Source organism: Ornithodoros turicata, chromosome 4 (assembly GCF_037126465.1).
Source record: "Ornithodoros turicata isolate Travis chromosome 4, ASM3712646v1, whole genome shotgun sequence".
In the NCBI taxonomy this organism is placed as follows: domain Eukaryota; kingdom Metazoa; phylum Arthropoda; class Arachnida; order Ixodida; family Argasidae; genus Ornithodoros; species Ornithodoros turicata.
In genome coordinates, this window is record NC_088204.1 from 7,846,984 (window position 1) to 7,861,897 (window position 14,914).

The following is a 14,914-nucleotide window of genomic DNA, read 5'->3' on the forward strand; positions in this document are numbered from 1 at the left end:
GGTATAGCCTCGGCGCTATTTTCCGACGGCTTAACGCATATCAAAGCATCATTGTATGTCCTTCTTTCTGCCCCGTTGTATCGCCTTCAGCAAAACCCCGAGCGGAGGACATCAAATACCCCAATTTCAATGAGATGTTTAACTTGGAGGTGGTGGAGCCCCCTGTGGTTGCCGTCTACGTTGACCGTAGGCCTCCGCCAAAGAGAGGTACCTCCTGACACTATCGGAATGCCAATGAGTGACAGCATTCACGTGTGCTCCCCCTCACTGCATGGTGTGTGAAGAAAAATACATAGTTTAACATGACTTTGGCGATCCTTCAATAACGATACGTAGAACCTCACATAACTCAGCGGCACAGTGGACAATTCATTCGAGAAAAGTTAACTTAATTTTGTTACACAAAGGCATGGGATGCAGTAGGGAAGCTAACTGAACAGGTTATCGTCATGTAGCAGACACGTTGTGATTCGGATTTGCGAGGCGGTTCTCAAACGACCAACGTGGCTTCTAAGTTACACTGCAGTATGAGGTTCAAACATGCTTTATTTCTCTTCTGCAGATATTTTTATTTTTTCTGAAATTTTATTTTAAAAAAATTTTGTTTATTTTATTTTTTTCTGAAACGTTTATTATTTTTTTATTCTTCCGCAAATATTTTTAGGCTGATTACCGTAAAACCCTTATTGTTCGGGCATCCCTTATTCTCGCGAATGCCACAAATTTTAAGGGCACGCGACAATTTCGAACAAGAATTCGCAATACGTCGAAAAGGGGAAAAAAAATAAAACACTGTCAAGGAGCCCGCGAAGAGGGAATCACACACGTAACATGTTGTGTAACCTGAAGAAGTGCAGTCTCTTGCACGAAAGTTCTTGTTCGAATAAATATTAGTTGCTCCTAACCGTTTTTCATGTTACGTGTGTAAGAATTCGCAACTACAAAAGCAATGATACAATCGCTAACTTCATTTTCATAATGTTACACGAGCACGTGTAATACCGCTTTAATTAAATGTAGTAAGGGCAACCTGGTGCATATCACAAAGTATATGACAGTCAGGTCACGAACTTGAACAAAAAATATGTCGCGAAGTTTAGTGACTGTGAAAGTGTGTATCTTGTCGGATTAGCGAAACATTATGGCTGCAAAATTAGAGAGTTTTACAGTATCTGGCAAGATGAGGTTACTCCAACAAGGCAAGGACAAGGACACTAGACATTTTGCAGATGCGTACAGGCTTCGAGATGCTTATTATTATAATTTTTCTACGTTCCCAGCTCAGTTTTGTTGTGATACTTTGCAAAAGAAGACAGTACACTTGATAGAAATACCCTCACTAATGCGTGGAGCTGACTTGCAGTCGAAGAGCCTGAAGACCCCGAACCTGTGCAGCAGCTCCACGTGACATCTATTGAGTTCCGACCTCAGGTTCAGACCAACACTATCACTCTTCGAGGTTTGTGCGAATTGTTTTGCGCAGAGCTAGCTTCAGCTTGCCAACCGTTTCTATTTTTATTTCTCAGTCAGTGTGGCTTTTGTTTCTCGATTTTTTTTGTCTTTGCATAATTAAAAGCACATGCATTAATTGATTAGAGGCTGGCTTTTTTTGCATTCTGGCACATTTGTGTTTTCAGTATTTTGAGCATCACGTTATTTGGACCTTATATATATAGCATTTTTCTGTTACACTTTCCTAATTTTTTCAACAAGCATGCAGCACATTCAGTTAAATTGAATGCAATGTTAGTAGCAATGTTTGAACAGTGAGTTCCTCACATTGCTGTGCAAATTCCTGTATCGTCCGTAGAAGCTTTAGTGTTACTTTTTGTTTATTAAAAATTGTGAATGATATGGTTCACAAAACTTACGATACACCCCCGCATACACACCATTTGAATTTTCTGCTTCTGGAAAGAATATCTGATCTATCTCATAATTTAAATGACACGGACTTGATAATTGGCTTTATATAATATTTGCAACATTTCAGTAATGTAAGATACCTCCCTCAAATACTACACAGTTTCTTGCTTGTCTCAAGAATACCACCACCAAGACATATACCTACGCAGTGTAGTTGCATAACATGCAGCTTCTTGCACGCTGTCTCCACGTAGAAAGTACGTAGACCTGTGTAGAAAACTAACCTGGTTGTTTTCACACGCCGTACTCAACAGTGGAACCAGCGGATGTACCCCAACCACCGCGGCCACCTCCGCCGGCCAGCCCCGACTCCCACCACGAACATTACCCGACCTCAGGTGGGACAGCTGGCTTCGAAGCGAAAAGGCTATTTTTGTTCTGCATATGCATTTCAATGGTGCCGTGAGATGCATATGCGCAACAAATGCTGCTCTCTCTCTCTCTCTACAACCGTGACTGGCTGTTGCAAGAAACAATGCACGTTGGTGCATTCTGCAAGTCATCACGCATGTGCGCTGTACGAACCACTGTTGCGACAAACGCTAAAATATTTTTCCAGCATTGAAGCTTGCCATATATAGCTGCGTTATATGTTGCAAGTTGGTGCATGATCGTGGTACTTTGCACTGTCAAGTGGTGGTTTGAACAACAGGGTTCGTTTACTGCATGAAGTGCAATTCTTCGAAGCATTGTGGGTTTGGAGCGGTTTCATCTTGTTCAGCAAGATTGTCACCTCTTGCATGGTTGTTATATGTAATGCCATAGGGCAGTAATTGAATGCAACTGCTGTACAACATTGTTGCATTTTCAAGGCATTGGGCTGTTGGTTTGAGAATACTCTTGTGACTTTCAGGCTCTGCAGTCCATTCAGAGGTCCCTGCATGCTGATTAAGAGACAACACGTTCGTGTTTGGGGCTAGGCATGTTGCTATATTTGTTTGCATTAGCAGGCATGCACAGTTCTTTCGTCTTTCTCTTTTTAGCATGCCGTTTGAAGTGCACCACTTTGGTCGCCCGTGAAATGCAATAATTGATTTCTTTCAGGCTTTCGAATACCACATTGTAGTGACGACGGGTTCATGTGCAGGGTTGTTCATCTCATAGTCATAAGCAAAGTGAATCTTGACAAGATAATTGATTGAACTCTGTTTTTCAGGGCAACCATAAATATACTACACCACAAACAGTTTTAAAAGTGCATAGGCTAGTTTAACGTGAAAGGGAAATAATGCTATTCCATATATTTTAACTATAGTGTTATGGTGCCCAAGTAAGTATTTTGAGACGTACCTACATGACTACATACCTTTGTTATACAACTCACGTAAATATTTCAACATTCCTAAAAAACTACCAGTAGGTTCACAACTATTGGTGGAAAAATATCTGAAGCATTTGATAGTTTACCTCTTAATACAACTTCCCTTCGTGTAGAAGAAGCCCCACCACGCCCCCCTCTTCCTGGCTCTGGAGACCCCCATGCTCCCCCAAGGCCTCCCCCACCCTGCGAAACCGACGATGAGTTTGAAGAACACTTCCCTCCACCACAACCCAACCAGCCAATCATGGTGAGCTCACCCTGCCCGACAAGCCAACCAGATTTGCCTCTCACACTGTTCATACCAATCAGATTGCTGCTCACGGGCTGCACCAAGAAGTGAAACAGTGGTCAAGCAAGGACAACGAAATCATTGTTGCAGCCAAACGCATGGCCATCTTGATGGCACGGCTCAGCCAGCTGGTCAGGTGAGAGAAATAAAGGAATGATAGTTCTCATAGTTTTGGGGAGTGCCTGTAGATGCAGTGCCGTAACCGTTAGTGACCTTCAGGACTAAATGTGTGGATGTTTCTGCAAAGTGAAGGGACTATATTTGCACTGCTGGAGTGTAAACTTTAGGTTCAGGGGACTAAAGTGGAGGGTAACTGGAACCTTGGAGACTGCAGGTTTTCCCGGCGATTTTAATCCAAGTGCCAGCTAAATTAATCCGTGCCCCATAAAGTTTGCATGGCACATGGATTAATTTAGCTGGCACTAGGATTAAAATCGCCGGGAAAACCTGTAGAAGCTGCAATTCCCCTTGATTTGCTCATCTTTTTTGGGGGGGGAAGTGACATTTTTATGTAGTGGCATAGCGTGTGATTGTACGATGACCAATCGTAGAGGAGAAGGCGGTTCCAAGAAGGACCTGATTGCATGTGCCAAGCAAATTGCAGAGGCCTCTGAGGAAGTCACTCGTCTGGCCAAGGAACTGGCTAGGATGTGCACGGACAAGAGGATGAGGACCGTAAGCAACTCTCACACATATATATATATTTTTTTAACCACATGAGGGCATTCGAAACTCGATGAATAGCAGTTTTATCAGCATCCCTACTTATGAGAAGACTTTGTTGTGAAACTGTCCAAAACTTATTGCTATTTATTTATTTATGCATTATTAATTTTTGGCAGTACAATTGTAATATCTTTACAACTAGGCAGTTGGTATTAATTACATACGTGACATATGTGTGTGTTTTTCATTGCAAGTTTTTCATGCTAAACTCGTGTTTCGAAAGTGTACAATTTTTTTCTTCACTTTCTTTTTTAGAACATTCTGCAAGTTTGTGAGAGGATTCCGACCATCGGCACTCAGTTGCGAATCCTGTCAACTGTCAAGGCTACAATGCTTGGTGCTCAAGGTATGCACACCTTCATATATTTTACTTTTGCATTTTAAATTATTTTTAAAATTTGTCTGCGTGAAAGTGCTACTGTAAATTACGGAAGATAACAGTACCTTAACACATTATGTGCAATATATATATCAGTAAACAGTATGTATAGAAAGAAAAAGAAAGACAGAGTTGCATTATTTTCTGGTATTTACAACGTGGCACACATAACGAACTGAACGTGAACTGCACACTTGCAGCGCCCATTCCTACACCAGATGGCAGCGAGATCATTTGCGGTAATTCTCACCTTTATTCGTGTGTGGTTTGTAGTTCTAACACAAAGGCTGCACAGTGCAAGAAGACATGTTTGATGTGTCTCCTGCTAATGGCACGATTATTTATTTGCCTGAAATGCACGTTTATAGCATGGTAGTGGTACATGCCTTCTGGCCAGTTGTTGACTTTTTCTTACATATTTTTTTTTTCTTCTACCTAAAATACAGAAGCCGACACTGAAGATTTTTGTTTAAGTTTAATTTGTACAAGCTTTCGCGTGGAGGTCCACGCTTCCTCAGGTACCTGAGGAAGCGTGGACCTCCACGCGAAAGCTTGTACAAATTAAACTTAAACAAAAATCTTCAGTGTCGGCTTCTGTATTTTGTTTATGTGATCTACAGGACTTGACTCCCCTCTTCGTATACGCATCTTCTACCTAAAATACACGAAGTGTTTTACGTCGACCTCAAAATGATATGGTAATAACTTCACATGTAGGTATGCATCACATTATAACAGGTTATACAATAACCGGTTCATATGATCTTGTTGGGTTACAGTCTTGACAAATGTCGTCAGTCTTGCGTTAGTTGCTTCTCTTCGCCAAATTTTCTTCACTTTGTTTTGCAGTTATTGCACGTTGTAAGTATTATACTTTATAAGTTGTAAAATTAGAACTTAACGTCTAGTGCTGCCTCAGCATATCATTTCTGAAATACTAGCCTGTTGTTGATACATTAAGCTCCTGCATAACATGATAGACATAATCTTTCTAAGATCCACCACTTGTATGTTGAGCATTGTGACTCTGCTATTTGCATACCTATACCTTTTTTATTTATGTGTTTCAGTGCATGCTCGTCGTAAGTACTGTTTTATGCTCAACAATAGTACTTGTACTGGATGTTACTGGGTGTCCGTCGGTGGGAAGGGGTACTTGGGACAGACTTCACTTGAGGGAAGCACTATGATCACCCCTTAGTAGCGTGACATCGGTGAATAAGGTCCATATGTATCGATGTCACAAAAGGCATTACACTGTGTTGGGGAAGAAAAAATTGCTTTACTGGGTTCGATTGAGCAACAATGAGAGGTCCACGTTGACAAAAGAGCCTCCGAAGCTAAGTGAGCACTACACCAAAAGCTTCTAAATATTTTTTATTGTTGTCAATATGTGGGTGCCTGCCAGTTTTGTTGTACTTGCCTGACAGAATTTAAGCATCATGTATTGGAAAATGTAGTAACGTCAGTGGTTCATATTATCACAGTGCTGCTAAAATTGTGCTGCCAATGTGGTAGAATGTTTGTGCATAGAGCCTTGTGTTTCAGGATTAAGCTCGGAAAACGTACCTCGATTAAAACCTAGGCAAAACCTGCTTCGTATACAGTTCGATTTGCACCATACAAATTTGACCTAACCTAATTTGCCAAGGAGCAAACTGGGCCGCTTACACAAGCAGAGGTGGGCACTTGTATCTCAGAATCTTGTGCGTTCTTCCTTTTGTTCTTTTTTTTTCACCAGAGAATCTGCTTAATCACGTGATATCATTATAGGTGCAGAATTTCCAGAAATTACATGCTGCTGAAAAAAAAATCTTTTTTGTGTCTTTTTGGAAAAATTGGAAAGCAAACAAAATTTTTGCTCTTCACCCTTAAAGATGAACTTCACCATGTAGCACAGTCCAGTCTTAGACAGCTGTCATCTTGAATGACACCGTTTGTTTCCCAATTTACTGAAAACGGGGGGCATTCGCCATTTTTGCGGTGTTATGTAGTTCATAATTGCCAAAAAATGGCATACGGCATTTTCGTCAAATCAAGGGAGAGAACGTTGTCATTCGGGATCGGGATGGTGGCTGGCTAGGAGCGTGCTATCCGGTGAAGCTCTGTTTTTAGGGTGTAGCACGACGTAGATTAACTAGCGAACATTAAAACATAAATCATAGTGTAATGTAAATTATGAATAATGTTTGTTAACCACACAAATACAAAATATAACAAGTTCAGGTCAATGTAACCATTAGCGCAAGGTGTGACTAGAACTAGGAAACACACAAAGTAGTTACGTGGACGTGCAGAGAATTCCTGGCAACTTTGACTTAACTGAAATGGAAGAACGGGTTTCTCAGACGTTCTTGTGAGGAAGATTTGAAAAAAGAAGAAACTTTTCACTGTTTAGTGACTAATGATTGTTCACCATATAGATGAAAAATGGAATACATATCTTTCATGTGGTCTAACTGAAAAATGCAAAATATAGGGTACAACAGACCATCTCGTGTTACAAGAATAAATGAAATACTTAGTTGACAAGAATAGCTAAACAGGCATTTTTGGCCTTCATTCATTCATGCAGTATATTTTGCTAAACTTTATTTTTTCATATTTCTCTGTATTCTGAAATTTTGGAAATTTTTTAATAAAAAAAAACTTTTTTGTCTATATAAATTTTTTCAGAGGCCTCATATCTCTGAATATCTCACGATTTTCGCCTCACTTTACAGATTCTTGCACAAAACCCGGTTTTTAGCCCCAACATTGAACACAAAAACAAAAAGAAACATAGAGCCTGAAAACACAAGGGTCTATATGTATATTAAGGCAGGTGCCTCAGGACGAGGAAGAAGAACAGTCCCTGTTCGAGATATCGGCAACTCTCATTGTGAGGTACTTCCCTTAACATTTCCCAACTGGTTTGGCTTGTCCCTAAGTCTAGTCTTTGACTAACTCTCGTTGTTGCACGCTAGCCATGTGTAACTGTACTAGTTACTACAAGTGTCGAAAGTATAATTCCGGATTTATTCATTTTCACCTCCTCGTATGACACTTCTGTAGGTACGGAGGAAGACCAAGAAGCGACGGATATGTTGGTGGGTAACGCTCAAAACCTGATGCAGTCAGTCAAGGAGACAGTGCGGGCCTGCGAGGCAGCCTCCATTAAGATCCGCACAGACTCCGGTCTACGCGTCCGCTGGATCCGAAAGCAGCCCTGGTACCAGTATTAAGTGACTAACAATGAGAACCTTAGGAAGGGTTTCTACCCAGTTGTCATCAAGTTGCTGTGGAATTTGTTCAAAAACCTTCGAAGATGACTTGTTCCTTTAGTATGAGGAGAAACAGCAGAAACACTCCTCGTCATACTAAAGGAACACATTGCCGATACGAGTCCCTTACACCAGCTTGCTTGCCCCCTATTCTTGTGCCCAACATTTCAAGAAGGAATTGGTGTATCCGGCAATTTTTGTGCAGAGCATTCGTCTGGGCTGTTTTTCTTTGCTATTCGCTTTGTTGTGCAGAAAAAAGTATTGACTCCACGCAGAAATGTTTTTTTTAAGGACTCGGAAATATGGATTACAAAGCTTTAAAGGTTTATTTCTTCGTCATAATACTGCTAGTGAAATATGGTGTAGTACTAAACCAGTATATAATGACAACAAGTTGACTACATTAATACACTAATTACTATTGCCGTTTAATGTGAAGAAGATTACAGCTCACCATTTCTAGAGATATATTTTCAAGTAGGCGTAATAATCTATGAAGTGTCTTGCAGCAATAGCTATGTGATTGTATATGCATTTTTAGGCGTTATGCAACCGGTGGCTGCCAGAGCTGCTTCTCTGGTGAACCTTATGTTGTTACTTCATTTAAAAATCTACAAGCAGTATGCTGTTGGCTCGCATTAATGTTTAATGTGCTGCTGCTTCTCATTTTTATTTCTTTTTGTGTAAACTCTCTCAATGGTTGTGCAATTGGTCATCCAAATGATTTTGCCACTGGTAATTCATTATTTCTTTTTTTTTAAACAGTGTTGCCTCTGGCACTCATGTTTTGATTTATTTTGTCCCACTTTGGTTGTTGTGAGCACTATTGTGTCAAAGCTGCAGCCTCTGCATGTTATTTGTTCACCATATTTTTCTGTCAACAACTTTTTACTTTAACGTACAGTCTTCTATTTACATTTAAAGAAAAATTATTTTGCAAAAGCAGCTGCTGTCCCCATCTGTCTTTGTCTGACTTCAGCGTGACAGTTTACTAATACAAGGCGTTTAGTTTCCAGTTATTGTGTAGTAGGTGTACCCATGAGAGTTAATCGTGTATCAAACTTGTGCCAATTTGTGGGGCGCCCCTCTAGTTGCACTAGTGTTCTCGACTATCTTTTCCCCTAGAACATTTGTGTGCCTTATTTTATTGCAGAATTTTGCTGCTCAAGATAACTTTTACACCTTCCCTGTGGTAGAGCTTGGTTGTTTTTGATGTTATCACCTGAACCACGGCTAGTAATGTAATAATCAACAACGTATTTCAGGAGTACATGATACAGGCATCGATACAGACGTCCCGCTCCAGTTTGTTGTATACTCATGCACTGTGAGCCGCCTTTACAAAATCAGTTGGCCATCAAATCAAAGACATCGACATTTCTAAATTTTGTCTGCAGGAAGCCAATTTTTTATGATGTGGCTTTTTTTTGTAATGAGTCTCCTCTTTACTAAGAGATTCTTTTTCATACCCGGTTAAATGCGATGTATACGTGTATGAAAGCTATTGCTTTTTATTGGTCGTACGCAGTGGTTGGGAGGAAGACAAAGTGCCTTCTGTCAGCGTCAATACTGCCGATAAATGGTGTCTTAAAATCTGCATTTTGTGGTCTGCATAGCTTGCAGCAGATATATGCAATATACTCCCATTTTCTTGCTGTTGACAACTATCTCCCACCCAGAGCTTACGAAGAAACGCAGCAGCAATGTTGCTGTTTTTTTTTTGTTTTTTTTTACAGGGTGGTCAATAAAGTAGCCATTTATTGACACAGTGACAAAAACATGTCTCAGTGATGTGGAATACAAATATTTTTTACTGCATTCACTACACCTGACTTTTAGTGAGTTTAGGACAGATAGCTGTAACACAAAATGATCTGCCGTTACCTAAGAGGGTGTCTGTGACTCATGGAGCATCTAATTGTAAATGTAAGGAGCCTGCTCTGTAAAGTGATGTGAGACCTTCAGGCTGCTGGCCCAGTGAGCAGCAGCCTGAAAAAGACAAAAGGTACTCGTTAGCAGTTAAGTTATTGTGTTACTGAGTTACTAACGAAGTTACAGGTAATGAAAATGAACTTGAAATTCCTTAGCTACTTTGGAAACGTAATGAGTTAACTTTTAAGTTACTTGCTACCTTATAGTATACACTTTAGTTCTTGACCTTTCCGTAATTAATTCAGATAGTGATCTCACAATGGGCAGTGCAAGACATTGTATAATAGTTTTGATATACAAAAACTATACCAATATCTGATATGATGAAAGAAGCCAGCCTTAATGTGCTTCTTTAGGAAGGGATTTGACGATACTAATCTCGTAATTAGGTTCTCCGATAGTGCACAAAGCGCGCATTGAAACTTTAGGTTTCATGAGGTGTCCTCTATGAACCATGTCAAGTTTTAATCCTGCTACACACTGCCCTCTGTTATTATAAATACTGTGCTCATCACTATGATGAGCATCACCTGACTGTCCTAATGTACGGTCAAAACGGAATTTGTAATGTTCATCACATCACAACAAGGGAATCAGATGCACTGTGCACGTATTTAACTCAGTGTATGTATTTACGTCGACATATTCAGCTCTGTCTACTCATTAGGGAGCGATGTAGTGCCCCTTTAAGGAAAGTCACATGCATCTATACAAGGACTGAGGCTCACACATTTCTGATGTCATTGGTGCTGCAGAAACCGATGATTTATCTTGTTCGTTATCTGCCACCGAAATGTCTGTCTCATGTTCTTTCTCCACAGATAACTCTGGCATGCAGTATCTGCATCAACACCAGAGTGTCACAGTTCATTTGATTCAGTTGCAGTCCAGAATCTACTGCAGACAGTATGATTTCATTGAGATTGTGGACTGTTCCATATCCCACGCTGTCTCGCTTCTCAGTCACTCTTTCAAAACTGCATTCAAACGAAGGCATGGAAATGAGAGAATTTTAAAATACACAATTAAGGTGAATCATTGTCTGAAATGTCCGCTATAGCTGTGGATCGAAACAAGCAAACATTTTTACAAAATCATTTTTATCTGCAGCTGTATAAAAAGCCACTTACTTAATACTGTACAAAACAAGGCTCATCACAGTAATTTGCTGTTCACAGCAGTTTCCACACTGTGATTTCCTTCTCCAAAATTACATTACACTGTAAACGCTTGGCTTAACTATGATAATAATCTATAGGCATGCTTGTGATCAGTGGCGTATTTACATAATGTATCACATGACATGTCTCTCAAAATATGTGTAAAACAGCGTATGTAAGTGGCATACAGTGGAGTATGTCACCGACAAGAAAACATCCTCGTTGGTCAACGAACGGCATCGGCAATAATCTTGACGCCAGCTAGTTCTGCGCAAAGCACGTCCAAGCTGCTCCGCGACAAGGAAGGATTTCCAGTGACGTCCAACTTCATGAGACTTCCACGTGGAAGATACGTTGTCAACGCTCTGACATCATCCGCTTCGAGGTTGCAGCAGCTCAGGTTAATCTCGCGGACTCCGCACGATGAATCCGCGAACAACGTGCTCAACGGCGTGGTCCGGAGGCACGAAAAACAGTTTGCGATGTTTAAGCTTTTCAGAGCACTGTTCTTTATGACCAAGCTCAACACCACAGCTGTACCCTCTGAAAGTGGGTTGTTCGAAACGTCTAATTTCTCTAGCGTAGACAGTGAGCGAAGCGATGTCCCAAAGTCCGAGATGCTGCAGTCTGACAGCTCCAACGTTTTGAGCTTCGGAAAACGTGCGAGGAACATTCCGAGTGTCGTTCCTCCGTCGTGGCCGATGTAATTGAAGCTGAGATCCAGTTTGAGCGCTCCAATCTTTTCGCTCGAAGAATCTGCCACGACACGTAGAAGCTCGGACGTTAGTCCGGTACAACGGAGACCTAAGGAATACAGAGACTGGAGTGTCGTTAAGCAGGATGCCAAAGTTGCGACCGACGCAGCGTTCAGTCGAGTTCCGCGAATGTCGAGTGTGTGGAGGTTCTGCTGGTGACGGAGGACAGAGAAGATTTGTTCAACGTGCGGAATGTACGCAAAGTGTAAATTAAACGCTCCCCTGCTTTCACATTCTTCAAGTACGGGAATCAAATTTTCTAGTGCTGACGTTCCAGCCTTTTCACATGCACTCGTGTAACGTTCAACGAGCGGCGGCATGTTCCACGAAACCACTTCACCAATGATGTTCAGCGATCCGCAATCCAGGAGGCACTGCAGGGCGTCGGAAGCACTCACAACGGCTCCGTCGGACAGCGTGATGTTCAACTTTGGGCGGATACCGACCAACTGGTAGTAACGTTCGGATGCTTCTTCGGCTAACCATCCGACGGACTTCTCTGCAGGAGCTGGTACGAGAAGCAGCTTGTCGCAGATGCGGACACGCAGGGAAGGTCTTATCTGCATTGCTTTCGGCGGATGTGGTACCTCCTGCATCGCAACGTCGACTTCCTCTGCCGGAGCGTCGTCGGAATCTACTTGAAATGTTTCTTGTTCCATTTCGTAATTTCTCGCTGCCGTTTTTCTCACTTTGCTTCTGGATGTGCAGTTCGAGGAGTTACTTCTTTTCCGTGAAATATTTAACTTAGTCTGACGAAGGTGTTTTGGTTTAGACTTTGGTTTGGGAAGGTCATCTATGCACCAGTCTTCTTCACCTTCTTCAACAAAAGCTTCTGGCACTTTGATCCTTTCAGAACGCGACACGTCACGTGCATCATTACTGTCGGGCTCGGAGGATACGAATTCCGATATATCGGCGTCGGGCTCCTCTTCACTCCTGATGCTAGACGTCGCTGAGAGAGACGACCCCACTTGTGATGTTTTCTCGAGAAGCACACGCTCAACATCTCTAATCAGATTCTTATCTTCTGCACTCAGGTTTTCACCATGTTTCTTCTTTACACGTTGCAACAAGTCTAATGGAGTCTTTTTGTCAGCAGTAGTCCGAGCATTCACACAAGCACCATTTTCCAACAGATACAGCGCAACGTCTAAGTTCTCCGTATAGATGGCATCGTGAAGAGGAGTGACGCCATCGCACGCTTCTCCGCCTGGATCGTTGACGTTGGCTCTCCCGACCTCGACGAGGCACTTGCACACTTCTAGGTGGCCGTGATTGGCTGCTTCGTGGAGGGGGGTCCATCCGCAGTTGTCTCTGACGTTTACGGAGTGATTCAGTTTGAGCAGTTGTCTGACTCTTTTCAAGTTACCTTCAATCGCAGCCAGGTGCAGCGGAGTCTCACCCTTGTAATTTACTTTAGTGTCGATACTTTTACATCTTCGTTTAGGTACGAGGGCGTCAATCTCTGGGTCACTGTCGCTACATTCCGAGATTTCCTCTTCGTCGATGTCGGAGAATTCGGTGGATTGTGTCGACGTGCCTTCGTCGTCGCTTTCGTTGGCAGGTATTCTCGATTCTTCCTCGAGTGATTTGAGTGCTCTCAGGCACTTCTCTTCTGAGTCTGCGTTGCCCACACTTCGGTAAAGTTGGAGCGCTTCAGAGAGGATGCTCCGTATCCTGGCCGTCTCTTTCGGCGACATCGCCATCACAACTTGAGCCATAAGCATCTTCGTATCGGCCGCTTCCTGTGGCTCTTCTGTCCGATACGAAAGCTCCCTTTCGAAATGTTCGAGGGCTAGTTTGTAGCTTTTGAGATCTTTATAAGTGGTGGCAATAGAAGCATGTAAGTCCGCAAGTTTCTTCGAGTCGACGTTAGCAATAATACCGGTATCAACAGCGAGTCTATAATGCTTGACGGCACCACTGTACAAGTTGAACTTTATGAGCACATCCGCAACTTTCTCGTGCAGCCTACACTTCTCGGACGACGTCTTTGCGTACTCCAGCTCTACAGAATATTCTCTGAGCACCGTTGATAACTTGAGGTAGCGCATAACTCTAGCCTTCTCCTCGACTTTCGGTTTTTTCCTATACGCTCTCTTCAGTGATTCCCGTGCCTCCTCCCAGTCGCCGACGTGCAACTGAGCAATTCCCTTCATTAAATAGGCGCGGCATTTGTAATCTTCCCGCTTGATATTTCGGGCCACTTCCAAGTACTTGTCACAAAGCTGTAGGGCGGCATTCCCTTCTCCGCGGTCGAGATGCGTGTCGATCAAGTGCGATAAACAACGACAGAGGTCTTCGTTGAGGTTATGCTTTTTGAAAAGGTAAAGTGCCGATTCCAAAATTGGAATTGCTTCATCGTTACTTTTAAGGAGGGCTATATTGTACATAGCCCTACCTTTCATTTCGCTATATTCACGACCGTCGGATAACACGTCCCGTAAGTCTTGGGCGAGTTGCAAGGACTTCATGTACGCGTCTAAGGCCAACTTCCCGGAGTTTGAAGACGAGTCGTGGAGGTGCTGTGCATGGTGAGATCGGCCGATGGTAGTCCAAGCTCGCTGCTGTTCGACCAGGTTATCTTTCTCTGTTGCCAGATCGAGGTAGTTCTTCAAGTGCCTCCGGGACTGCTCGAAATTCGCGAGGGTGATATAGCATTCGCCGAGTCTTCGGTGCGCGAGCATTTCGTCATCACTGTCAAGGCCTCGCAGTAACTGCAGGGCTTCGGAGTACTCCTCGATAGCCTGTTCAGGACAGGTATCCATGAGAGCATCGCCCTTGCTTATGTACAAGCCGCAAACCGCTTTGGTGTCATTGTAACGCTTGGCAGTAGCGATTTGTTCGTCGATGCTCTTCAGTGACATGGACATCTCGATGGCTGATTGGACGCAGCTCTGATGACCTGCGAATCACCTACATTTCGTAAGGTGTAGTTGGCACCTTGGCATAAGGGAATGTAAAGCAGCCGTTTCGTTTTATACCGCCGTTTTTAAAAGGTAATGTACGCGGCCATCTTTATTGCTGAGAGCAACGATAGCAATGCGGCTGAACGAACTACTAATTGGACTGCGGTGCAGTTTCGGATTCCAGGGTAGCCAGAAGGAGTAGCCTAAAATTCGGATCTCGCTGAACCAACACCACCTAGATAGAAAAAGCCTGT

At 42.6% G+C, this 14,914-nt stretch overlaps 2 protein-coding genes across 3 annotated transcripts in view; one reads left to right on the top strand and one right to left on the bottom strand.

The window, feature by feature from the left end:
* LOC135390905 (vinculin-like) overlaps window positions 1–9,722 on the top strand; it is a 22,970-nt gene extending 13,248 nt beyond the window's left edge. The window contains exons 18-26 of one of the 2 annotated variants that reach the window (XM_064620877.1): window positions 91–207; window positions 1,364–1,459; window positions 2,181–2,264; window positions 3,361–3,494; window positions 3,557–3,672; window positions 4,088–4,211; window positions 4,518–4,608; window positions 4,842–4,880; window positions 7,696–9,722. In XM_064620877.1, coding sequence (XP_064476947.1) covers window positions 91–207; window positions 1,364–1,459; window positions 2,181–2,264; window positions 3,361–3,494; window positions 3,557–3,672; window positions 4,088–4,211; window positions 4,518–4,608; window positions 4,842–4,880; window positions 7,696–7,865 — 971 coding nt within the window. In that variant the 3' untranslated portion in view covers window positions 7,866–9,722. The remainder of the gene's footprint in view (window positions 1–90; window positions 208–1,363; window positions 1,460–2,180; window positions 2,265–3,360; window positions 3,495–3,556; window positions 3,673–4,087; window positions 4,212–4,517; window positions 4,609–4,841; window positions 4,881–7,695) is intronic. The other variant, XM_064620878.1, reaches the window with a different exon arrangement.
* Window positions 8,288–14,758, bottom strand: LOC135390904 (tonsoku-like protein). The gene has a single exon (XM_064620876.1). It carries the CDS (start codon window positions 14,622–14,624, stop codon window positions 11,223–11,225), a length of 3,402 nt encoding a protein of 1,133 aa, XP_064476946.1. The 5' UTR covers window positions 14,625–14,758; the 3' UTR covers window positions 8,288–11,222.
* Window positions 14,759–14,914: the final 156 nt, after the last annotated feature.

Coding starts and splice junctions, on each gene's coding strand:
- LOC135390904 (XM_064620876.1), bottom strand. CDS start 14,624: ATGTCCATGTCACTGAAGAGCATCGACGAACAAATCGCTACTGCCAAG.